At 58.7% G+C, this 23,438-nt stretch overlaps 9 protein-coding genes and 1 non-coding gene across 10 annotated transcripts; 4 read left to right on the top strand and 6 right to left on the bottom strand.

Moving 5' to 3' along the window:
* The first annotated feature begins 851 nt into the window (after positions 1–851).
* TRAVEDRAFT_173564 (legume-like lectin) lies at positions 852–3,391 on the top strand. The gene is made up of 11 exons (XM_008044985.1): positions 852–1,111; positions 1,838–1,899; positions 1,952–1,982; positions 2,035–2,082; positions 2,137–2,199; positions 2,258–2,351; positions 2,414–2,447; positions 2,501–2,618; positions 2,673–2,763; positions 2,823–2,925; positions 2,984–3,391. Exons 1-11 carry the CDS (start codon positions 1,010–1,012, stop codon positions 3,273–3,275), a joined length of 1,038 nt encoding a protein of 345 aa, XP_008043176.1. The 5' UTR covers positions 852–1,009; the 3' UTR covers positions 3,276–3,391.
* A 71-nt stretch (positions 3,392–3,462) lies between these two features.
* TRAVEDRAFT_t178 lies at positions 3,463–3,534 on the bottom strand. The gene has a single exon. It is a non-coding gene; the product is annotated as a tRNA-Ala (tRNA).
* Positions 3,535–3,935: 401 nt separating this feature from the next.
* On the top strand, positions 3,936–5,785 carry TRAVEDRAFT_66774 (uncharacterized protein). The gene is made up of 3 exons (XM_008044984.1): positions 3,936–4,078; positions 4,138–5,504; positions 5,561–5,785. Exons 1-2 carry the CDS (start codon positions 3,989–3,991, stop codon positions 5,494–5,496), a joined length of 1,449 nt encoding a protein of 482 aa, XP_008043175.1. The 5' UTR covers positions 3,936–3,988; the 3' UTR covers positions 5,497–5,504; positions 5,561–5,785.
* A 1,339-nt stretch (positions 5,786–7,124) lies between these two features.
* TRAVEDRAFT_133057 (Nitroreductase) lies at positions 7,125–7,863 on the bottom strand (the record flags this gene model as incomplete). The annotated part of the gene is made up of 3 exons (XM_008044983.1): positions 7,125–7,352; positions 7,415–7,648; positions 7,708–7,863. The coding sequence occupies 3 exons, from the start codon at positions 7,861–7,863 to the stop codon at positions 7,125–7,127; spliced, it is 618 nt and encodes a 205-aa protein (XP_008043174.1).
* A 1,569-nt stretch (positions 7,864–9,432) lies between these two features.
* Positions 9,433–11,360, bottom strand: TRAVEDRAFT_39824 (uncharacterized protein; the record flags this gene model as incomplete). The annotated part of the gene is made up of 2 exons (XM_008044483.1): positions 9,433–9,439; positions 10,810–11,360. 2 exons carry the CDS (start codon positions 11,358–11,360, stop codon positions 9,433–9,435), a joined length of 558 nt encoding a protein of 185 aa, XP_008042674.1.
* A 1,161-nt stretch (positions 11,361–12,521) lies between these two features.
* On the bottom strand, positions 12,522–13,457 carry TRAVEDRAFT_132675 (DNase I-like protein; the record flags this gene model as incomplete). Its single annotated transcript, XM_008044982.1, has 1 exon — positions 12,522–13,457. A coding segment is annotated over one exon (936 nt), but the record flags the coding sequence as incomplete, so codon positions are not given.
* Positions 13,458–14,328: 871 nt separating this feature from the next.
* On the bottom strand, positions 14,329–17,241 carry TRAVEDRAFT_52077 (uncharacterized protein; the record flags this gene model as incomplete). The annotated part of the gene is made up of 2 exons (XM_008044628.1): positions 14,329–16,641; positions 16,696–17,241. 2 exons carry the CDS (start codon positions 17,239–17,241, stop codon positions 14,329–14,331), a joined length of 2,859 nt encoding a protein of 952 aa, XP_008042819.1.
* Positions 17,242–18,617: 1,376 nt separating this feature from the next.
* On the bottom strand, positions 18,618–19,181 carry TRAVEDRAFT_52076 (uncharacterized protein; the record flags this gene model as incomplete). The annotated part of the gene is made up of 1 exon (XM_008044627.1): positions 18,618–19,181. The coding sequence occupies one exon, from the start codon at positions 19,179–19,181 to the stop codon at positions 18,618–18,620; it is 564 nt and encodes a 187-aa protein (XP_008042818.1).
* A 975-nt stretch (positions 19,182–20,156) lies between these two features.
* On the top strand, positions 20,157–21,097 carry TRAVEDRAFT_154229 (coatomer protein). Its single transcript, XM_008044981.1, has 4 exons — positions 20,157–20,447; positions 20,507–20,732; positions 20,806–20,974; positions 21,031–21,097. Exons 1-3 carry the CDS (start codon positions 20,267–20,269, stop codon positions 20,954–20,956), a joined length of 558 nt encoding a protein of 185 aa, XP_008043172.1. The 5' UTR covers positions 20,157–20,266; the 3' UTR covers positions 20,957–20,974; positions 21,031–21,097.
* A 464-nt stretch (positions 21,098–21,561) lies between these two features.
* On the top strand, positions 21,562–23,280 carry TRAVEDRAFT_74455 (uncharacterized protein; the record flags this gene model as incomplete). Its single annotated transcript, XM_008044980.1, has 2 exons — positions 21,562–21,825; positions 21,889–23,280. The coding sequence occupies 2 exons, from the start codon at positions 21,562–21,564 to the stop codon at positions 23,278–23,280; spliced, it is 1,656 nt and encodes a 551-aa protein (XP_008043171.1).
* Between the last annotated feature and the right edge of the window lie 158 nt (positions 23,281–23,438).

Here is a 23,438-nt window from a genome sequence, read left to right as displayed (position 1 = left end):
AGATGCGTAGAAGCGTTGTTAGTTGCTGTTAGGCCGCAGATCCCGACAGGCACAGCCCTACTAGGCTCACTGGACTCGTACAGCAATATGGCAGTCCCCAGGCAACCAGTTCAGATTCCAGAGAAACGCCAGCAGATTTAACAAGACAAAGAAGAGACTGCGTCCTCCAGCCATTATTCTGCGACGCTGAGAAAGATTGAACAGCGTCCTGAAGTCAAGGGGATGTCCTATGCGATCGCTATCTCAGCATATCGATACAGTGCGATACGTTCAGTCAAGCACTCACCAACATACTACTCCAAGAATCGAAGCCTTTCGGGAGGGATCCAGACCGGGACTGCAAGTATTCATATACGTTTTCCAATCCTCAGTTTGGTCGATCGCAGATCAGCCCATGAGGCCGTCCGGTCAGGCAAAGATTGATTGTCACATAGCGTAGAATTAAGCCGACTAGAGTCCTTGTAAGAACGCGCGAGTCGTGTTCCATAGGACTACTGCTCAACGCTTAAAACATGACGAGCCGCGCGATGCCTGCCAGGGAGAGAGGATTAGCGGCTTCATTTACGAGGGCAGATAGCTCACTGTGTAGGAAGTCCCAGTGAGTAGTTGTTTGTGTCAAAGCTGCCACAGACTCGGTAGTACGTCACGGTGGTAGTTAGTTCGAGCATGCATTGTGTACTCGACAGAGGAGAAGGAAGAGGCCAGTCGAGGAAAGGTCAAGTTTTGTTGGGAGTTAGGCTGATCGGGGTCTTGTACTGCTCCCGATGATATCTAAGGACCCCGGAGTACCCTACGTGCATAACGTTCTCACCGGTCACCTCCTCACCGCCACCACAGAACGTGTTCTCCTCGCTGCCAGCACTTGCCTGTTGTATTTCTACGTGCTGCCCAGCCTTGCTACGCTCTTTTGCTATCTGGACAACCCCCTCGCGTCGGTGGAGCTCTGACACACGCTGTCGAAGCTATTGGACTCCTCGGGCACTCTTGAACCGCTTTACGGAGAAACGCCATGTTCTTCAAAGGACTGCTATATGGTCTCGTGCTGCTACCATTGGGTATTCTAGCTGCGCTCGATGACAAGTCGAAGCTTGCGAACAGGACTATTGACCGGGTGAGTACCTGCCTACTCCGAATCGTACCCGGAATGCACCCCAAAACGCCGCAAGAGAGGGCAGAGCTTTCATGAAGGGCCGATCTGCTTGTGAGGGTGATTGAGATAAGAGGGTCTGTACCGCAGTGTATGTTCATTGCACGTATTGCTGGCAGAACACGCGGGCGGCAGGACCGCGTCAACGCCTACTGTGCAAAATGTGGCGCAGGACAAATGTGGGCGCGGAAGGGGGGATTGTTAATCACCCGCACGGCGGGCGATCGCTCGTCCTGGCATATGTCTGGGGAACGTTTGCTGAATATATGCCAACAAACGTGCCCCAGACCGTCATGATGTGCTGAGGAATCCGCCCCATAGGAATCGCCTGGGAGGGATGTGCTACCAGCGAGCGCGGGTGCTCATGGGCTTCAATGGAGGTCCCGTCCCCCGAAGGTTCGCAAGAGCACATTGGCCCTCTCTTGGTGGTCGGCTTGGGTCCGGCCAAGGATCCGACTCCAAGGTTTAACTGCCTAATCGACAAGCCCTCCATGTAAGATGAGGCGCAGGGTAGCCGCTGACGGATGCTTCGGTTGTGTGTCACACGAATAATGTTAAGGTATCTTTGAGCCTGTCCTCGTAACTGGTTTAGAACGCGGCCACAACGCTACGTCTAACCTGTGTTATGTCTGGAAACTTGCGTACAAATGTTTCTCGCCATAATGAGAAGATTGCTGACCCTCTCTCCAGACTGTGTCTCTGCGGACACACTCAATATACCCCCCATACATCGACCAAGACCTCCAAAATAGGTGATTAGCCCGTTTCCGAAGCTCACTGGATACGAAACTGACTATCTTGCAGGTGGTGGGACTTTGGCGGCGATGCCTACGTCGTATGTATCAGTTGAGATTGCGAACCAGAACAACAAACTCATTTGTATCCAGAACACCAACAAGCACATCCGCCTGACTCGGCAGGTCCCGTCTCAGATGGTGTGTGCGGTATTTGCAGCGCGGTAGTGTTTTGTAGACCTTACCGTCCTCTAGGGTTGGCTGTGGTCGCGCGTACCACTCTCCGCATCCAACTTCGTGATCGAGGTTGAGTTCAAGGTGCGCTCTGCAAAGTCTGTGCGAAGACACCGCTGGATGCTTACACCAACATCTACAGATCTCTGGTGACAACAACCACTTATTTGGTGATGGGCTTGCTATCTGGGTGACAAAAGAGCGTGCCCAGCCCGGCCCCGTATTCGGTAGCATCGGTGAGTCTTCTTGGGCAGACTGTGTATCGTCGCCATGTGCTGACCCAAAGGCGGCGGCGCAGACAAGTTCGAAGGCCTCGGCGTCTTCCTTGACACGTACGTGGCGCAGTCTGCGCGGCTCTGACAAACGCTCACTGATACCTTTCTAGGTATGCCAACTCGCGGCACCCCTACGCATTCCCGCGTGTCACCGCTATGCTAGGTGACGGCAAGACGGAATACGACCAGGAGCACGACGGCGAAGGTAGCAGCATCGGCGCGTGTTCTGTGAGTATTGGACTGCTAGCAGCACTCGAGTCCGCTCACCTCTGGTGCTGATAGGGCAACTACCGCCGGACGAACGTTGCGACGAAGCTCAAGATTACGTACCTCCGCGACCAGTACCTCAACGTGAAGATGCAGTACAAGGCCTGTGAGTAGCGTGCCTTTGCCCGCCCTTAGGATCATTTCTGACCATTCTCGACGCCCCAGGGGATGAGTGGACCGACTGTTTCACCGTCAGGGGCCTGACGCTCCCGCTCGCGCCCTACGTCGGCTTCTCCGCCATGACCGGCGACGTCACCGACAACCACGAGTACGCCCACTACTCTGCCCACGGTGCGACCATCCACTCACCCTCTCCCCTCCTTCAGCATCATCAGCGTCACGACGTACTCCGCGGTGCTCTCGAGCCCCGACGCGCAGCGCGACAAGCTCACCGGCGCGAAGGCCCCCAAGCGTGCCGCCACCTCCTCGGGTCCCCTCGCCTGGATCATGTTCTTCTTCGGGCTCATCGGGAAGCTCTTCCTCGCGTTCGTCGTGTTCGCCATCGGCGTGCAGATCTACAAGTGGTGGATCATGCGCCAGACGAACCAGCGCATTGCGGCGAACTTCGGGCCTGGATCCAAGTACGGCGCGATGTTTGCGGACGGGAAACGCTTCTGAGCGTACGTAGCGGGCGAGGGTGAAGGTGTCTGGCCGCGGTGCACATGTATGGGGTCGGAATCTTTCCATAAATATTATTTGCCAACTGTCAGACGTACGTCTGCACCGAATGAGCACTTACATGTGCGACAACGTCGTAGGAGGGATGGCTGCGTAGGGACTCGCCTATCTTGCGATAGGAAAAACATGGACAATCAGGGGATTGAACCCTGGACCTCACGCATGCGAAGCGTGCGCGCTACCACTGTGCCAATTGCCCTTGAAAATCAAGCTGTATCACACCATCAAAGCGTTATCCCCTCGGTTAAGAATCCAAGCTCAAGACTCGCCGCGATCATCCCTTAGCTTCCACCACTACCGACGTTTCACGTATATTCTTCGCTGGGACGTGTACGTCCCCGTTGCGTTAGTACATTACCATGCTACAACGCGGAACACGATTACTCACCCACTGTCCGTGTCACTGCGCAGAACGCAGCCACTCGTGCCATCAGTAGCTACCGTTGGTCCGCTGGATTCGACCGCGGTGGAACGCCAGAATGTTGGCGTCATCCCGAGCGATGACTTGCGCTGACATACTCCTTGAAATCGTACCGCTGCATCCGAAGAAATCCGAAACCAGGGAAGATCGTCGGCTACTCGCTCGATTGGCTCGTGTATGCAAATCCTCGCACTATGTCGCAACGAAGATCTTATGGTCAAGCCTCCCATCTATGTTCCCACTCCTACGCCTATTATCATCATTCGTGCTGGTCACTCAAGATCCAACTGACGCCGGTATGCCTGCGAAACCCGCTACATATGTAAGTGTGATCACGAGCCAGTACTGTGCGTCTGAGAAAGCTGATTAGTTTCCTATTAGATACTCTCCGGGCCCGTCCCTACAGACGAATGGGCACGATTCTGCCACTATTCTGCCTTCGTCTCCAGACTGAGGTGGTCCAACGCAAAAAACCCACCGGAGATCGCTCCACCTACTTGGATCTACTTGGAACGGCTCAGCCGTGGCAGGCCGCTACTCCCGTCTCTCCGGCATCTGCGGTGGACCTTGGCATCCGCCTGGAGTACAGAGCTCCTTCTTCTTGCGACGCCTGCTCTAGAACATCTCACCATCGACTACAACTACAAAGCCGTGACGGATGTCTCCGAGTGGGAGGATGCTGTGAATGCTCTCTTCCGCCATGTTTTCGCAGTCTCAACCAGGATAACGCACCTCATCCTGCATACTGGCAATCTGGACTTTCTTCGCCATGTGCCGCTCTTGACTACTCTTGGACAACTCCGGCAGCTCAAACTTCAGCAATTTTACGGTATGGCAGACGGCCATGGCGCAACCGAACTCCATATTCTTTCTCGCCTCCCAGAGCTCGACTTTCTGTCGATCGCTGTCGACATGTATGCTGACCCGCTTCCCGCCTTTCATGGTTTCAAGCGGCTCAGGAAGCTTATTGTCACCGACACCGGTGGAGTACAGAAACTCTTTGCGACATGCAACCCCTCCTCTCTCCGCGATTTAGACCTCACCCACGGGGGTGGCGGCTGCACCGTTGACGAGTGGATCGCAACTTCCGAGGCCGTTGCCGCAAACCTGCCGAGACTAGCCAAATTCGATTGGAGGATATCCCCAGACGACGCCGATGAGCTTTCCACGTCTGCGGACACGCTATCTCGGATGCTAAAGCCGCTGGCGTCTTTGCGGCTCCTGCATCATGTCACCATCACCATCGATGTAGCCTGCGCTGATCACGGAGTGCCAGACACACTGCTCCGCATGCTCGCCGAAGCGTGGCCCCGTCTGCGAACGTTCAGCCTGTTGTGGATGGCCGACGAAGTCGAGAACAACCACGCCTACCCTCCTATAGTCACGCCGAGCACCAACGCACTTGCCGCGCTCGCTACTTGCTGCCCCAAACTCGATCGCCTTTCCCTGACGTCTCTTTTCGTGCCCGAGGCCTCATTGGAGGACGTGATCGCGTACCCGCTGTCCAGCCATCCGCTGCGTTTGCTCTCAGCGAAGCGCTTTCGTTCCACAAATACGCAGATGGCGGCGCTGGTCCTGGACCGTTTGTTCCCCAGAATCGACATCGAAGGATCCCGCGAAAAAGAGGACGCCGGCGGCCCTAGCATCGCCGAGCACCCCAGCCATTGGGCTGAGGTCATGGGCACCTTAAAACTGTGCCGTTTAGCTCGAATAACGCGCCCCGACACGGTGGGCTTGTGAGAGTGTGGGTGCGTGCCCTATCTTTTTTTGTCAGCACCAGGATGACAGCTAATAGCTCTCACAGAGGATCGATCTGGCCGTTTGACCGCTATTAATCCCAGTGTATTACCCCCGTATTTGCTTTCACCTATGCCGAGGAGCGAACCACTATCACCTTACTGTGATCTTGAGACTCGTGCGACGTGTAATTCACATCCCTTACTTGTATATTCGTATAGTCATGCTGAGTCGTGACGTTCCCTTAGATAGCGTGTGCTTTTTCATAAAACGACTTTGGTCAGCCCCTCACCAGACCCGCTGCGCATTCTCCGTATAAGCAGCGCGACAGCACGGACATGTACCGCGAGTGGGATGATATCCACAGCGACAGTGCTCTTACCTCTATCTTTCTGCTGTACATGCAATACCTACAGGAACCCTAGCTTTGTCCGCCGACATCTGAGCTGCCATAGCCGTCAAGAACGCCAAAGTGACCGGTATGACCGCATCGCCAGCCTGTCAAGAGACGACGGTCAAGCCCGGGCGCCCTCTAGCCCTTTGTCTTCCTAGCCACTCATGCGCAGCCATGAGGGAGTAGTTCATGAACTCAACCCTCCGAGTGTGCGATAGCGCGCCGGCCATGTCGCTAGCTGCGCCCCCAGGGTTTTGCTCTCCGCTGCGCTGGCGAACATGTACAATCCGTAAATGTCTATGGCGTGGAGAGCGTCGTATGCTGGGTGAGGCTTGAAGAGCTGCGCGTCACACTGCACCACGGTGCAAGTCTGCGGGTCAACGTCGACGAGGGAGAGCACCACTATCGCACCGCGGTAGATATCCGCCATCTTAGGGAGCTCTTCCGCCTCGATTTCGTCGTCGTCTTGGTGGAGGCAGATTGCGTCAATCCAGAGTGCGACGGAGGTGTGGGAGGCGAGCCGTGTGGCGATGTCGAGGGTCCAGTTGAGTCGTAACACGGCGCCCGCGCCAGGACACGAAGGTAGGATCCTGGGCCCAGGTGTACGACACCGCAATGTATGACGTACATTGTACGGCGAGAGTCGACCGACGAGACCCCATTATGGATGAGGTTGCGATGCCGTGCGCACGGCCAGCTTTCGAGACGTATGGGGGTCGCGGTGACACCTCTACATAATCCGCTAAGGGAGAGTGCTGTAGTCTTATGGCATCGAATGAAAGAGAACTACGCACTCGCTCGTTTTCAGAGTATCCTCACCACGAAGGATAGCCCGGGCCTAGGTTCTTTCATCTGGCCGCACGAGTGCCGCGGCTCTACGCCCGCATGTCCATCTGATAAATGCTGCCATGACGGTAAGCGAGGTTCCAGCTAAAGCAGGGGGCCGAAGGATGGAATTGGTGGTTGTGTACTCACGAAGCTCGTGATAGGCGATCTCGGATGAGCGCATGACCTGCTAAAACGCCATGCGCGGAACGTTCGCGTGCGTTCTCAGGCACAAGTTGACTGCAGTCTGGAGGTCACCGACAACCACGAGGACGGCTGGTAACGGATAGTCTCGCTGAATGCGCAAACCCATGCCTGATAGTGACACGAAGGGATTAACCTGTGAATAAAAGTACACTCCATCTACAGTACATTAAGACAGCCTTATGCCGATGCCCCTACGATAATGCGTCTACTGCTTGCCGAAGGTGAGGAAACGCTTGCCCTCGATGGGCTCGAACGTCTTCTCGCCAGCGGGCGCGGTCGGCTTGCCGAAGGGCAGCTGCGCGACGAGCACCCACGACGTGGGGAGCTTCCAGGTATCGAGGACCTGCGCGGAGATGAGAGGGTTGTAGTGCTGCAGGGAGGCGCCGAGGCCCTCCGCCTCGAGCGCGGTCCAGATGATGTACTGGAGGATACCCTGTGCATCGGAATGCGCATCAGCATCGGTGCGGGTTGGTATGCGGGGTGCGGACGGCTTACGCTAGCGTGCTCGGACCACGTGGGGAAGCGGTCCTGGTAGAGGGGGAAGCGGGTCTGGAGGTCCTTGACGCCGTCCTGGTCCTCGAAGAAGAGGACGGTGCCGTGGCCGGCGGCGAAGCAGCCGTTGATCTTGCCCTCGGTCGCGGGGAGCTGGTCGGCGGGGACGATACCCTTGAGCACGTTCAGGGTGATCTCCCAGAGCTTCTTGTGCTCGTCACCGAGGAGGAGGACAGCCTGAAGTTGGACGGTCAGCGTCAGTGGAGAAGGGCTTGCGCGAATGGAGCTGGACGTACGCGACTGCTCTGGATGTTGAAGGAGGAGGGCGCGTGCTTGACCGCGGTCGCGATGATCTCCTCAATCTTCTCGTCAGGGATGGTGGACTCGGAGCCGATGGTGTAGATCGAGCGGCGGGCCTTGACGGCCTCGAAGAAAGCAGCGGAGCCAGACATGTTGGTGCGGGATTGGACGGGTGTGGGGAAGGAGGTGCGAGTGCGGAGGTGTGCAAGTGCGGGGCGGGTTGAGTTGAGGAGGCCCAGCACCGAGCGGGTGCTCTTATACGTGCTCGCTATCGATGGGAGGCGCATCATCTTGTTGGTCAAAGACGTTATCCGGTGTACGCAAGGGTGCTACAGAATTATTAAAGGGCGAGCGAGGGCGGACGACCGGGCGCCTGGAGTACGCGAGAACGTTGTATCGGCGATCTCTGCTGGATGAGGCTGGTCGCTGAATAATATGGTGGGAATATTCTCCGCTTTCTGGCCAGCCTCTGTCGCACTTTTCGTTCAGCCGACTGTTCGATCGGTTTCTTTTCCGCAGAAAACCTATATCGGGGAGGCGGCGGGCGAGTCGTGACTGTTCGTGATGACGCCGGGGGCGCCTCCATTACTGAGCTTTGTCGTCGACGTCCTTGTGCGTCTCGTCACCGTTCGCGGAAGCGTCTAGTACCACGTAGACTTGTTTAGGGTGAGGCTGCTTGATTTTGAAGCAGAGCCTCGCCAAGCATCCACAAATCTAGACCACAGTTGTCAACAGCGGGTCAGCAACGTTTGTCCGCAGGGTGCTATTTCACGAGCCTACCCGGAGGACCAATGTCTTTTTTTGGTAGAACGTATATTTAGATTACGCAGTGGTCCCCATTGGGGCTTGTCGTGCACTATCTAAACACGTCGGTGACACACAGACCAGAGGTCTCGTAACCCCCGGTCCCGAGCGCTGGTTAGTTTGTATATCTATCACCTTACCACGAGGAAATGCTTTTACGCACGTCGTGTGGGACTCCAGGCTAGCCATTCTGCTCTCTGGCCCGCCTAATACCCACTAAAACCCCGTTCCTCCCCACCCAGTCCGTCGGGAGAGAGTTTGCGCTCTGTACAATCGGTTCCCATATCGCTCGTACCATTTCCACGGCCTCAGCTTTCTCCCCTAGTGATTTTGCCGTCGAGGAGCGGTCCAAGCTCAGTCTGGCGTTTATGGTGGCGTACCATCGGTTCATCACCTCATCCTCCGTAAATTCCGCGCCCTCGTTTTGTATGACTCGCTCACACCTAAGTTTCCATACCAGATACACCGATTCTGTCGCCAGGATTGTCCAGAGCGAGTTGCTCGGTGACCGGCTCCGACTTCCTTCTTCGCCATCGACGGGTATGCATGCTGCTCCTATCGTCGAGCCCCACGACACACCCCTCGCGGTGTATCCTGTCAGCTGCCATGTCTCTTCTAGGAGCCTCCACACCTGCTCTTGTCCCTTCGCAGTGCAGCGGAAGAGGATGTGATCCATCGAGTCCACGTCCCCGCAGATCCTGCAATGCGCTCGCTCCTGCAGCCTGTCCGACATAGACGGTCGCAGCCAGTGTCGCCCTATCATGAACGCGTCGTGTATGGCCTTCCACATAAATTGTCGGCATTCTCTTGTTACCACCTTCTTCGACAGAGAGGACCAGATTGTCTGCTCGCGTACCACCGCCCCCGTCATGCGTTCGATGTCCGCGGTGATAGCCACAATCGCAGCACGCGTGGCTCTACGGGCTGGGAGCTTCTCATTTATCCTCTGTCTTATAGCCGTGTATGCTAACTTCTGTGTCATCGTTGCTAGTTTCGCGCCCGAGACACGCAGGGCGGGATGGATCTCGAGGTCTACCACCCCATGCACCTGTTGTCGCACAGCTTGTCCGGCCAGCGCGTCTGCCCCCTCATTACGGATGTGACCATTGTGGCCCTTTACCCATTTGAACAGAGTGGGGGCACGCCTCAGTCTCAGTGCCGCGAGTACCGCCCGCGTGATATTGGCGTTCTTCTGGTTTATGTATCCCGCGTCCTCGTGCCGTTTGCGCAGCGTGGTGAGGGACTGTATCACTGACTTAGAGTCGGTTTCCTGGGTGAGTTCGTGTGTCGCATTCACCGCCTTTACTGCTAACAGCGTTGCCACAATCTCCCCAGTCTGGTTGGTTTGCTCCAGTTGCGCCGGCAGCCGCACTGCCTGGTTCATGTGGTGCCCGTTCTCCACGAAGACACCCGCCCCCGCCACCGCATTCCTGTGTCCGTTGCCGAGGCAGGCGCCGTCCGTGGCCACCGTAATCGCGCCATCGCTCAGGCAGGGGGGGCGTACCAGGCGGTCTTCGTGCAGGGGAGTTGTGTCCGTGAAGATGCGGAACGTGTCGTTCAAAACGCCCACAGTCGTCAGCCTGCTGTCGAAGACCGATTCGTCGTCTCCTTCCGGAGCCTCTGGCACGTGCACTTCGTGGTCTTCCTGGTGCAGCCCTCTCGGGTCCCATTTGGGCTTAAGCGTGTCGAGCAAAAGCTTCGCTCTCATGTAGCATCGGTGAGGATTGCTGCAGCGGTCTCTTGTTATCCTGAGCTCACAGTGGGCACAGCCGCATGCGCCAGTCCCTGAATGGGACTGGTCCTCTAGTACCGTCGCCAGCTCCTCGCTCTCGCCCACCGTGCGCACCCCGTGGTTCTTCTTCAGGCACGCAGTCGCTCTCGAGCGCCCGGAGATCCTGCGGAGCTTCACGATGTCGCTGTGGGCATGGTCCCAGATTGGCATGGACCGTAGGATCTTCCTTGAGAAGGCTAGGCCCTCCTGTCGGAGCCCCCACTTCTTTGCTGCCACTACGATGGCTTTGAGCTCCGGCATGAGCCCGCGCAGCTTGGGGGACCAGTGCTGAGTGAAGGTGTTCGAGCGGAGTGCCAGCTCCTTCAGGACGGTGTCCTTTGGGGCCGCTCGGGCAAGCAGGTCGTCCGCGACTAGTGCCCAGAGGGGGCGCTGTTCATCCGTCGTTAGGTACGCACGCAGCCACATCACGTCGACCGCCTCGTTCCTCGCCGCGATGTCTAGGAGGCCGATACCGCCCTGCTCTTGCGGGAGACATAGGTAGTCCATCGCCACCGGGGCGTACGGTCTGTCATCCCATACGAAGTCCCTAATCATCTTTGTCAGGCGCTTTACAACTTGTTCGGGCATCCGTTGGACATCGGTCATGAACTGGGTCATACCCCCAACCACCATCTGCACCGCCAGGCGTTTCCCCACGAGCGTCATGTGTCCCGTTCTCCATTTGCGGAGGGCGTTGCTGACTTTCTCTAGTTTTGGGGTCCAAACTTCACATTGCTCGACCTTATTCCCCAGGAAGGCGCCCAGGATCCGGACCGCTTCTCCATCCGCAGCAACATGAACACCTCTCGGGTAGTTCTGCCATGCTCCGGTTTGGGCGTACGTGGCAGCCATCCTGCAGCGGTACTCCTCTGATCCTATGGGGATGATCTCGGTCTTTCCTATGTTGAATTTCGCCTTCGCCGCGGAGCACCACACGTCAAGGACACGCTGGAGGATGTTGAAGTCGTCCGCCTCGGCCAAGTACACCGTGGTGTCGTCCGCGAAGAGAGTTGCCTTCAAGGTCGTGGTCGAGTTCGGGATGTTAAACCCTTTAATCGGCGAGGCGCGTATCATCGCCGACAGGGGCTCGATGGCGAGATCGAACAGCAGACACGACAACGGATCACCCTGCCGTACCCCTCTGTATATGCGGTACGTCTTACTCGTGACACCATTTATGACTACCGACGTAACCGCGCTCGCGTATAGGGCCTTTATAACCTTCGAGAACTCACTCGGTATCCCGAACTTGTCGAGGACCTGCCATAGATAGTCGTGAGCAATCTTGTCGTAGGCCTTCTCCTGGTCAAGCGCTACTATCGCTCCGTTCTCCTCCGTTACTTCTGCCCACTCCCGCATCATCCTGGCTAGCTGGGTGTGGTTGTGGAGGCGTCTGCCCGGGACAAAGCCAGCCTGGGCGGGGTGCACTATGTCGCTGGCTACGCCCGCGAGGCGCATGGCTAGGATCTTAGTGAGGAGTTTGTAGTCCGTATTCAGGAGCGTGATCGGCCTGTAATTGACCACTTTTGTCAGCTCCCCTTTCTCCTTGTAGATTGGGGACATCCATCCTTGCGCAAAGCTCGACCCGTCCACTACTCCGTGCTCTTGGATGTCCTGGAAGGCCGCCTGCAGGACCCTGAGGGCATTAAATGCCTTCCTCGCCGGATGACGTGAGTCTTCGATATATCGCGCTTGCATCGTTTTCCAGACCTCGTATTGGATTCCGTCCAGGCCCGGTGCTGTTCCCGACTTCGCAAATCGTAGCGCCACATCGCAGTCTCCGATGGATATCGTCTCGCTCATCTCCCGCGCCTGCTCCTCCGATACCGCAGCCGTGATGCAGCCTAGGGCTTCATTCACGTCCGCTGCTCTTCTTTCCGGTGCGCTCACGTCTGGGCCGTCACGCTGGATGCCATCATGGTGCGCTCTCGCAATCTCCGCCATAGCAGCAGCGTCAGTCTCATACACTCTCTCGCCCGCGCTCGTTCTTTCTCCTTCCTTCTCGAACGCCGGGATGAGATCCCTCGGGGCAGGCGTCCTGTGCATACGGGACCAGTACTTCGTCGGGCTCTCACCATACTGTCTGTGCTTCGCCCTCATCCCATTCTGTTGCTGCCTAGTTCGGTTTGCCTTCATCTGTCTCAACTGCTCAGTTAGCGCGCTCATTTCTTCTGCCACCGCCCGCTCTAGGGGAGCCGCGCACTGTCTTAGTACGCCGAGGCGCTCTTCGCGTGCCTCTATTTCCTTCGTGAGGGTCGGGACAATCGCTTTCTCTCGCTGCCTCGCCGACTCCAGCCAGTCTTTCTTCAACCTGGCCAGGACCAGCTGCGGGTTGTGCGCCGCCGTCCGTCCTTGGCGAGCTATGTCTTCCAACTCACGGATCGCCTCTATCCCTCTCTCCTTCATCTTCACCTTGAGCTTCTTGTCGGGGAGGAGGAACAATGGGAACACCGGCCGGCCCTTGCCCACCGCCGGCGTGTGGGGGGTCGTCAGGAGCACCGAGACCAGACAGTGGTCCGTTTTTACTCCTACCGGGGTTATCGACCACTCCCTCGCCCACTTCAGCTCCTCCCCGCGGATGTACATCCTATCTAGTCTGGACATCGACAGGTTCTGGCCCGCTCCGCGCTGGAAGGTGAAGCCCCTCTCCGTTGGGTTTGTAGCTCGCCAGCCATCCGTCATCATGAGGCCTAGCGACGCTTTCAGGTCATCCAGGGCTTCGACTGAGGCGTCTCTGCCGTCAGCGGGCACCGGGACACGGTCGAGCGCATCCTCGACGTTGTTGAAGTCGCCTGCCATGAGGTGCGGTTTCGGGTGTGTTGAGTGCCGCTCATAGAACTCTTTCAGCTCAATGAAGAAGTCTCGCCGCTCCAGTGCTCCTTCCGTCGTCGGCGCGTACACGCACAGGATCTCTCGCACGTCACCTCCCCTCCACGGGACAGCCACTTGTATCGCTCGTCCAGGTATGATCTCTTTCATCGTGACGCCTTTCGCGCTGATCAGTTTCTTGTTTAGCACAATCGCCACTCCTTCTCTCTGTGTCGGCGCCGTCGGGTGCTCCGACGCAAAGATCTTCACGCGGTCGGCGAACATCCTGTGCAGGTGAGCTCTTCTTTCGCTCGTTAGGTGCGTCTCCTGGAGCAGGAGTATGCCGATCCTCAGTTCGGTCATCATGCGGTACATCTTCCCCCATTTGTTGTCGGGGTGATCACGGGCAAGCGAGCCGAAACCGTTCACATTCAGAGACGCGACACGTATGGCGCTCTTCTGCGCAAGCCTCTCTTCACGCGTCTTCTTCGGTCTGTTCGCGTTCCTTCTTCTCCTGTTGTTCTCGCTTCTTCTCGGTGGTCCACCTCCATTTTCGTTCTCACTCCCCCGCCCAGTCGCGGGTTCTCCCTCGTCGCTGAGGCCTGCAACCGGGACACTCCCCTGCCGCGAGGCGGTTCGTTCTCCCGGTCGCAAGCCCGAGTTCCGAGGTTCATTCCCGTTGCCGCCAGTCTCAGCGGGGCCTTCCTGGGGCGCGCGGTTGGCAAACGGGCTCGCGGGCCCTCCGGCACCGTTGAGGCGCTGTTCGTCCAATGCCAGTTGTGTATTCCATGTGGAGTTGTTATAGATTTGGTTCGTTTCAGTAGTTGCCTAGGTGTCCTGTGTGCTGCAACCAATACACACAGTAAGGACGTGTATCCCCACGTCCGAGGGCGACTATGCACATCGAGGATTGCCGGGTCGTCCAGTCGGCCGGCCAGCCTCTGGCTTCAGCCTCTCGGCACGGCACGTCGAGGCCTAAATAGGCCGCCGTTAAGTTCCGATTCTCACTGCCGCTTTCCTGTCCCCATTTCTGAGTCAGTATATGTGGGCCACAGTGGATCTCCGTTCTAGCCCCTTGCGCTGCTTCTGGAGGCAGTTACGAGTACTTGTACGGTTGTTGCGGCTTGTTCGCGTGGTCGATCACTCCACGCCGCTTTTCGTCAAGAAGGTATAGTGCTGATTGCTAGTGCTAGATACATTCATACTGTCAAGATTCCTGATTCATCGGCCGGTCTCAACGACGCCCGTTGCGCGACCGCTGTGTGCCCTGGCCCTGTGACTTCTGAGGCCTCTGCGGCGCGCCCCAGGCGTCGCCTGCCGCGTCGTCGTCGTCGTCGGGGTAGAAGCCGTCGTCCTGGTAGCCCCTCTGCCTGTACTCGTCCTGGGCGCGCCTCGCGTCCCGCGGGCGCCTGTCGTCAGGCCAGCCGTTGCTGTTGTCCCTCACTCGGGACGGGCCGGCGTGTGCGTTGCGCGGCCTGTCACGTTGTGCCGTGTCGCGTCCCGGCGGGCACCTGGGGTGCGTGTCGTCCCTCTGCTGGCGCGCGTCGTCCTTGCGGTGCTGGGGGGTGGTGCGCCATCCCGGTACCTTCGTCCTGTCGAGGTAGGGGCAGTGGGTGACTTGGTGGTCCGTGCCATGGCATCCGCTGCAGCGTTCAATCCCGCGCCTCGTCGTGACGCGGCCCGCTCCGAAAGACCAGGTGTGTCCGCGCAGGCCCCTCTGCCATTGAGCCCACTTAGCCGGGTCCGCACCTGGTGTCTTCATGTAGATGTACACCACCCGCGGGGATTCTTCGTTCGCCGCGTTCGCGTACCGGAGCTCGATGCGGATGGAGGCGATCGCCGCGTTCGCGAGCGATCGGAGCTGCGCCGCTGACTGCCTCGGGCCGACGCGGAAGATCTCCTCCAGGGCCGCCATCATCGTGTCCTGCTCGAACTCCTCGATGATCGCCGCGAGGATCTTGTCGCCGTTCTTCTGGGAGACGCCTAGTAGTGCCGCCACGAAGTCCGGGATCTCGTCAACGTCGTCGTCGTAGACGTGGAAGGCGACCGTTTGGTGCGACCACCCGAAGACCAACAGCATGATTTCTTTTGCCAGGTTCGGGATGTTCGACAGCATCCACGCTTTGGGGGCCTCGCTCGCCGGGATCCCACGCTTGTTCTCCTTCGGGGGGTCTAGACGGAAGGCGGCTGTTCCGAGGAACTCCTCGAGGATCTTCTCGATGCGGGTTTGCATGGCCGCCACCGTGTCGCCGTCCATGTTGCCGATCCCGAAGACCGTGAGGAGGCAGCGTCTTGTCTTCGGGCATGTAAGCCACTTCTCGAGCGCCGTCTCATCGCAGTTCCTGAGCCGGCCGCCGACTTCGCGCTCGTGCACTTCGGGGAAGCGGTCGCCAGGGATCTGGGACAGGCCCAGTCTCGCTACAGCCTCCCAGTACTCGATCTCCGTCCTCGCTGGGGGGGCGTCTTCAAGGTATTCGTCCATCCTGTCGCCGTCCAATGCCTCCTCCTCTGCACCGAGCGGCTGGAACGCCCACTCCGGAATGCGGCTACGGAGCTCCGCTAGTTCGTCGTTGTGGAACTCTGGGAGCCAGTGCGCGTACTGCGTGTCGTCGCCCATGTCGTAGTCGGCGGCTGCGTTCTCCGCGGGTGCGAGCGGCGGAGGGGGGTGCACGGGGAGCGTTTGGGGGAGTGGTGCATGCGCCACACTCGCCTGACGCGGCGGCCTCTGCCTAGGGTCTCTCGTTGGTCCCGTTGCGGAGGCGGGGATGGGCTGCGGGGCAGTCGTCGCCTGCTGCGCTCTGTTCGGGCCCATCGGAAGACCCATCGGGCCGCCCCCGTTCGTGGATGCCGATGAGAGTGGGCGCGCCGCCCTTCCCTGTCCTGTCCGAGTGTTCTGGTGCGCGGGACCCGTGCTGGGAGGCGCTGCGAGCTGCTGGCGGCTCGTCCTAGTCGCCGCGGGGACCGGGGACGGCGTCGTGCTGCCCTGCCAGAACGCGTCCGCCGGCATCTTGGAGAGGACGGAGAGGACGCCTCCTTCGCCGGTATATGGTGCGTCTAGTAGGTGCTCCGCTCGCTCTACTGAGATCCTCAGCTTTTTAGCCAGGACGGCCGCTATCTCGCGCTGGTGCAGGAGCCGCATGGTGGCCAGCGTTCGCGTCTGGGCGAGGTCCTGCGGGGGGTATGGGTACGGGTACACTGGTGCCGGCATGTGCACTGCTCCGGGAGCTCCGGGCGCGGTCGTGGCCATTGGCGGTTGCATGATTGCATGTGCGGGAGGTGGCGGCGGGGCGTACGGCGGCAGCGCTTCAGCCTGTTGGAACGCTTGGTCACCTTGGTTGTGCTGGATGGGAGGGCCGACACTTCCCCCGCCGTTCTGCGGGCCGTGTGATACTGGCGTTGCGTCATGCTCGGGCGGACGCCCCGCGGAAGAGTCCCTTCGAGCTCTCTTCCTCGGATTACCCTCAGGCAGCGCCCCTGCGGGCTCACCGTGGGGAGCCGCCTCCGCTGCGTCCTCGTCCATTGATGCCTGCTGGGTGGCCGGTTGGCGCTGTACCTGGGACAGGTTAGTACTGGCGAGGAGTGCCGCTGATGTTTCACGTACAGGGACGAGGTTCACACCCGTTTGACTCAACGGGACGTCGTCCAGGCCCGCGTTCTCAGCGAGGCTGTAGGCCATGTCCGTGTTCATGGACGTGTTGCCCATCCCGTAGGGGTCCTCGTCTGCTTGCGCGGCGGGGGCGAAGAGGTCCGGGGAGGGCTCGCGCGGTGCGCCCTCCTTCTTGCGCTGCCCGGGGGTCGGTGTGCCGTCCGACATGCGGTTGGCGTCGTCTTCACGATCTGAGACGTCGCCGAAGAAGGCTCGGAGGGTCTCCTTCTCTCGTTCGCTCCTGGTGCGCCATACCTGTCCGTCTCCCTCATCGTCGTCGCTGCTGACGTCCTCCGCGAGCTTCTCGTTGCTCGTGTTGACCTCGCGGGCCGCGCCCGGGGCAGGGCGTTGGGTGCGGTTCGCGGTCGTCGCCGCACGGCGTTTCTCCTGGGGGAGTTGTGTCGCCGCTCGGTGGTGGGCCGGGCGGCGAACCGCGGCACGGGGAGGTTGGGTGAGTGGAGGATGGGGAGGGGTGTCGCCGTCGCGCTGTGGGGTGTCCATCGGGCGGGTGCTCGGCAGCGGGAAGGTGCGGTGGTGAGGGAGAGGGGGAGAGGGGAGCAGGGGGGTCTGCGCGCAGGGGTCCGGTATAAGAACAGTAGGGGGGGGAGGGCTTCGTTGTGGCCGTTTGGTCGCGGTAGGCTCAGTACTCGCGCGCGCGCGTGCTTGTGACACCCGCTTCCTCGCGCGCGCGCGCGCCAGCTGTGACTGTGACCGGGCCCCATCAGCCTCGCTGCCTCCTCGCGCGCGATCTGTGACAGGTCGCGCGTCATGCCCGCGGTCACGCTGCTCCCGCACCCCTCGCTTCCCGCTCTCTGGCTCGGTTGTCGCGCAGGCCCTGCAGTCGGCGACCCGAATGCTCTTCGTGGTTTGCCAGGAACGGCCGCGCGTCGCCGTTTTGTTCTCGGTCTTCCCGCATTCTTCGTTCTTCGTGCAGCGGCTGCCGTCTATCAATCGGCACGTCTCCTTGCGACCTCGCGCGGGTCTTGCATCCCGCTTTCGGTGGTCGTACGTCTGTGCGTGCTGTCTCCCGGTGTTCTCGTTTGCTTATTCATGTCGGTCTCGGGCCGCTCGTTCTCCTCGTGTCAGTGGCCCAGTTCTTGCTTGGCGCACCATTGGCTCTGGCACGAACGCCTCTTGTTTTCTGCCAGGACGGTTCTTGTACTCAGTCGCCCACGCGTCCTTTATCGGTGCGCACGCCGTTGTGCCCTCCTTCCCGGGCGTACTTTGCGTGGCTCTGGTGGTCTTGCCTCTTGGCTGCTGTTTGCGCCCGCTTCTCACGCGTTCCTAGTCCGCGTCTGTTGGGCGCTTCTTATATACGCGTTCGCGGTCGTGTCTGCTATGCGTCACCTGATCGCGTTCTTCGGTGTTCTCGGGCTCACCCGTTTGGGCGCGTTTGCGCGACGCGACGCGTGGTGCTTGGCGCCCAGGCGTCTTTTGTTCGCGCCTCTACTTGTCACCTGACCGTGTCGCTCTGTTTCTCTTACCCTGGTTTCTTGCTCCGTGCTCCACCATCGAGTTTGCGCTGTCTACGTTCGACGAGGTGGGTTCGGCGGGGTGTTTTGGTCGTCTACATGTTTTCTTAGGTGCCCTCTTGCCCGTCTTCGTGGGCACCGCTAGCGGGACTTAGGCGGTTGTTGTGTGATCCATTATTTTGGATCCTCGGGTTCCCATGGCCCCTCCGCCTCCGTCCGGTTCGTCTTTTTGGTACGTGGTCCCGCCCCATTGCGACCCGGGTTCACCCTCCCGCTTTGATCTGACAGGGACACTGGCTGCACGTCGTTGTTCCACGCCTACAAATATTGTTGTCGCCGTTGGCCCGCTGCTCCCGCTACTCATGTCCTGCTCGCATCGCTATCTCCACTCGTTTACTCCGCCGTCTACTCTTCGCTCTCCGCCGCCATCAGCTCGTCCACACCAGCCCTCTCCAGCTCCAGCGCCAGAAAACGAAGGGGGTCTTCGTTGCTTCGCGGGCGCGCGTTGTGCTTGTAGACGATTGCGTTATCCTCCAGCGGGATGTGGCGGGTGGGGAAGGCGAGTTGTGTCGTTGCCGCCCTCAGGACTCTGTCCCAGAGGCTGACGTGGGTTGTTTGGCCTTGGATGAAGGGGACAGAGAGGTAAGCGTAGTCCGTCCTGGACCACTCTTCCTCGTTTCTGACCACGAACTCGACGACAGGGCCCTCGATTGCTCTGATGCCAACCACTGTTCCTCCGATACCCGTGTCATACGCTGTGTATCTGGTTGGGGCTCCTTCTCCATCCTGGAAGAGGGCGGTGCAGGATAGGAGGGCGTGGATGTGGATTCTCTGCCCTACGTGGATTGGGGCTTTGGGGGTGCGACAGACGTCGTAGAAAGTGATCGCCGCTCCCTGGCGGGCTTGGTTGCCCGTTGGTGCTGCTCCTCTCTCCTTTGCAAGGACAATGTTGCTGGATGGGGTGGGCATGGTGTGGTGTTGGTTGTTGTGCTTGGTTGTTTTGCTGCTGGTTGTTGGAGGTTGGGAGGAGGACGTGGGCGCGCTTAGTGTGTTTGGATTTTAAATACAAGCGTTTAACTGTGCTGACGTTGTTCGGGAGCGTGGTTCAGGATTCAGAGCTTTACCTGCTCACCTGCCAGCAGTTGCGTCTACTCTGGGTGCTCTGGTGATTGTGCGGTAGGCTGTGGGGGTGCTTTGCCTCAGTCACATCGCTCCGTTTCTAATAAGTTTGGCAGGCGTGGCGTGGGCGCTAGGCGGCTGGGCCCACCTAGCCCGCCGCGTCTTATCTCATCTTATCTTATCTCCCTTGTTCGGGTATCTCGGGCGTGGCCCTCGGGCGTCACCCTCGTCTGGGGTTGGGGCAGGGGGCGGAGGAGGAGGAGGAGGGGGGCTTCTCTCACTCCGGCGGCCCTCGCGTGCATATGCGCACCCTGTTGCGGTTCTTCTGCTTTTAGCAGGCATCTACTGTGTCGTAGGCATCCATTGGGCATCTACTCCTTGTAGGCATCTGCGACCGCAGGCATCCGCGAGCGCGGGGTTTCTGGAGTTCCACGTTCGGTCCTTCTGCCACGTCGTCTTCCTTACCTTGTTTGCTCCCTTCTCCCGTTACTATTTCCCTTCTCTCGTTCTGTTCTCGTTGGCGGCCGTTCGTTTGTTACTGTCTGCTACTATTGTGGTCATATCGTCGCGTGTTCGACCTGCTTTCCCCGGTCCGAGGCCAGCTCGGGCGTGGGAAAGCTTACCGTGGTGGTGGTTCGAGTGAGGGGAGGACCAATGTCATCATGCATGTTCATGCGAGCATGCAAAGGTGTGCATATGTATTGCACAGAACGTGGCCTACTAGTGGAAGAGACATGGCGAAGATGACGGTGTAGAATTGAGATCGGAGGCGCACGCGGCACGCGCTTGCCGACACGTAGTACGCGCCTGACCAGAACCACCACACTCTTCGCGTTCTCTTCGCTGCTGTACAGTCTCTGCTCATCGTCTTGAACATTTCTCGTGAACGGGAGAACTGCTGCGAGGGTCCCAAACTTTGGTGCAACCGAATCATCATGAACTTGTCCCTTTACACAGTCACAGCTTTCCTCATAATCGACACGGACGGCCACAGAGTACTGGCGAAGTACTACCACCCCAAGGGTCACCCCAATGGCGAGTCGAAGAAGTTGACGACGTTGAAAGAGCAGCGGGCATTTGAGAAGGGGCTCTTCCAGAAAACGAAGAAAGCAGGAGGTGCGTAGTGGTCTGGATGTATGCGCACTTACCCCCGCCCACACGCCCAACTCATGCAGGCGACATCATCTTGTACGACTCACACCTCGCGGTGTACAAGCACTCGTTGGACCTCATCTTCTACATCATCGGCGACCCCCAGGAGAACGAGCTCATGCTGCACTCCGCGCTCGTCGCGTTCTCCGACGCCGTCCACATGCTCCTCCGCAACCAGGTCGAGAAGCGTGGCGTGCTGGAGAACCTGGACATCGTCCTCTTGTGCTTGGACGAGACCATTGATGACGGGTACGCGACGGGCTTCTTCCCCTGTCACCCTGCGTTTTGTGGTGGTATGGGATGCTAATTAGTGCCCTCCTAGCGTGATCGTGGAGACGGACTCGACGACGATTGCGTCGCGCGTGAGCAGGCCAAAGGCGGACACGTCGGACATAGTCATCAACGAGCAGACGCTCCTGAACGCATACCAAACCGTGAAGGAGAAGATGCAGCAACGGATAGGACAGCTCTAGGGAGCACATGTTGTATTTGTGAGTAACACACCCTGCGCGCTCACGTACAACCAAACCCTGACGCTCTCACCAAGTATCAGATATCCCTTTCATCGGTTGTGAGCCCGACTTGCGACCCCGCTTCTAAAACATCATTCTGGCATTCTGCACAAACCGTTCGCCTGTCAGAACACGGCTTCCTCAATGGGTAAGAGACGCCATACCATGAGCTATGGCCATGTTCATACAGACTCCGAAGGCACATTTGAGGCGGGGATTTACCCCAGGAAGCCCCGTTCATTCGAGTCGGATGTTTGCGAGCGCCACCACGAAGGACGTATGCTCCTGAATCTCTTCCTCCGACAGACTATATGTGAATTTACTGACAAGCTGGGCGTATCGGCCGAACGGCAGCAGTATTGAGCACATGGCTCTGTTTGGTCCATTTGAGCGGATATCCACGATTGATGCAGGTTTACTGCTATCCTCCTCCCAGCATCTCTGCAGCGTACAGCGTTGTCAAGCAGCCTCATTCTCAGCGTGTGTAGTCTCTTTTCGTGCCTGGTGTATGCTGACCAACCACACAGGGTGACGAACCTGCATCGACGAACCCGCCAAAGCAAACGATGTCTTTGCGTGCGCTTCAAAACGCGGATATCATACACGAGATCATCGAGCAATATGCAGATCTTGAGCGAGGATGTACGACAGGCGGACAGCGACGGCAGGTCGCCTCTCTGTGCAGAGTGTGCAAGACGTTCTACGACCCCGCCGTCAAAGTACTTTGGACGCTACTTCCTTCGCTGCGCCCTCTACTCTCGCTCCTCCCCGAATTTGATGGAGCATATCGAGCGTACGTCGAAAGCAAATCCACAGAGCCCTTCGAATGTGTGAGTTCAACTCCATTGACCTTCGGTGGGAATGGTAGTCTAACTCATAGAGGCGACGCGCAGAATCTCTCAGAGCCTGTCAATCCGGAGGCTTGGACGCGCTTCAGGGTGCACGCTGCTCTGGTCCACCACTTGATCTACGACCATAGTCGTCCGATGAGACAGATCGTTTCGATCGACGGCTGGTCGCACCTCGACCGTCTCTTGGCTGGTACGCCGCTTCTCCCTTCCCTACGCGAATTGGTGTGGGGGCCCATTCGCACCTGTGAAGACCTCGGACTACTGGCATCCCCATCGTTGAGCTATCTCTCCCTACACGGCACCTGGAGTACGGAGCAGGGTTCGGACGACGTTATCGTAGTTGCGCTTCAAGACGTTCTTACCAAGACACCCGCGCTCACCTCTCTTCGACTCGCCGATTTCGGCAGCGACTTGCTGGCTTTGTTTCCGCCGGATCAGCTTAGTCGCCTGGAAGATGTACACATTGGCGTCCAGGATCTAGAGAAACTGGCCCGCAAGCCGTGGCAGTCCTCAGACTACGGGTTCCCCAACGCTGACTCCCTGCGCGTCTTATCCACCCTACCCGCGCTCAAGCACCTCCAGATCGACTTCAAGTCTCAGCGTCCCGGGCTGGACTTCGAAGGGTTTCGCACGCTGAGGAAACTACGTGTAACCGACTACGGCGGCGATGTTCTTGCACTCCTCGCGACGCTTTCGTCGCCCGACCTCTGCGAAATCACCGTCGTCTTCTCAAGTGTCACGTTCAATCCCACCTTCACCTGGGTCGACGTGCGCCCCCTCTGCTGGACCATCGCGCAGCGTTCCCCACGCCTGGAGTCTATCACTCTCCTGTTCATGTCTCTCCGCAACGTGGCGCGATCTCCGGAGGCGACTCTCGACGCCCTGAGACCTCTCCTCGACCTACGCTGCCTGAAGACGTTGAGGTTCTGGAGCATGAAGGAGGCAGTCGAGTTTTCCGATTCTGTCTTGGGGGCGTTCGCCGAGGCGTGGCCCGCACTCGTGTCTCTCAGCCTCTGCTGCCATACAGACCGCATGATGTCATTGGTAAACCCCCCTGGAGAACCCGAACCCGACTCGCAGGCGGTCACTCTACGCGCTCTGGAGAAGTTCGCTAAACACTGCAAGAGCCTGGAGACCCTTCGCCTTCCCCATCTATACGTCTCGCCCACGGACGTCGTAGATCCTTCGGCGCCTCTGGGACTACGGCTCCACGCCTTAGGCATTTGCAAGGCGAACGTCGCGGACGTGGGTGCATGCGCCCTCGCCATTGGGTTCTTATTCCCGCACATCCAGACCCAGGCGTCAATGGATCAGACGCTATGTATCAACTCGTTTGCGGCTAGTCTTTCGGGATGGAGTGATGTGCTGCTCGCTGTAGAGAGTATGCGTAAAGAAGAGGCGGCGGCAGGCGCTGGGAATCCCTCCGTGGCCTGACGTGCATTTAAAGTGGCGACAAGCACGGAATCGCCATGGTACGTTCTTGTCTAGCGGAATTCGCTTATACATGTTGTTCAATCGATTTATGATCAGGGTGTATGCGCTGTTTTATGTCGCTGAACATATGTGTACTTATCGTGGCTCACTGTGCCTAG

The sequence above is a fragment of the Trametes versicolor genome, assembly GCF_000271585.1.
Source record: "Trametes versicolor FP-101664 SS1 unplaced genomic scaffold TRAVEscaffold_11, whole genome shotgun sequence".
NCBI classification, from domain to species: domain Eukaryota; kingdom Fungi; phylum Basidiomycota; class Agaricomycetes; order Polyporales; family Polyporaceae; genus Trametes; species Trametes versicolor.
This window is presented reverse-complemented; position numbering and strand designations above follow the sequence as displayed.

Bases quoted from the DNA above. Each gene is read 5' to 3' on its own strand.
- TRAVEDRAFT_173564 (XM_008044985.1), top strand. From the start codon at position 1,010: ATGTTCTTCAAAGGACTGCTATATGGTCTCGTGCTGCTACCATTGGGT. The intron at 2,083-2,136 runs GTGTGTGCGGTA...ACCGTCCTCTAG, and splicing joins GGCAGGTCCCGTCTCAGATG to GGTTGGCTGTGGTCGCGCGT. The intron at 2,448-2,500 runs GTACGTGGCGCA...ATACCTTTCTAG, and splicing joins CTCGGCGTCTTCCTTGACAC to GTATGCCAACTCGCGGCACC.
- TRAVEDRAFT_66774 (XM_008044984.1), top strand. From the start codon at position 3,989: ATGTTCCCACTCCTACGCCTATTATCATCATTCGTGCTGGTCACTCAA. The intron at 4,079-4,137 runs GTAAGTGTGATC...GTTTCCTATTAG, and splicing joins CTGCGAAACCCGCTACATAT to ATACTCTCCGGGCCCGTCCC.
- TRAVEDRAFT_154229 (XM_008044981.1), top strand. From the start codon at position 20,267: ATGAACTTGTCCCTTTACACAGTCACAGCTTTCCTCATAATCGACACG. The intron at 20,448-20,506 runs GTGCGTAGTGGT...CAACTCATGCAG, and splicing joins GAAAACGAAGAAAGCAGGAG to GCGACATCATCTTGTACGAC. The intron at 20,733-20,805 runs GTACGCGACGGG...GTGCCCTCCTAG, and splicing joins GACGAGACCATTGATGACGG to CGTGATCGTGGAGACGGACT.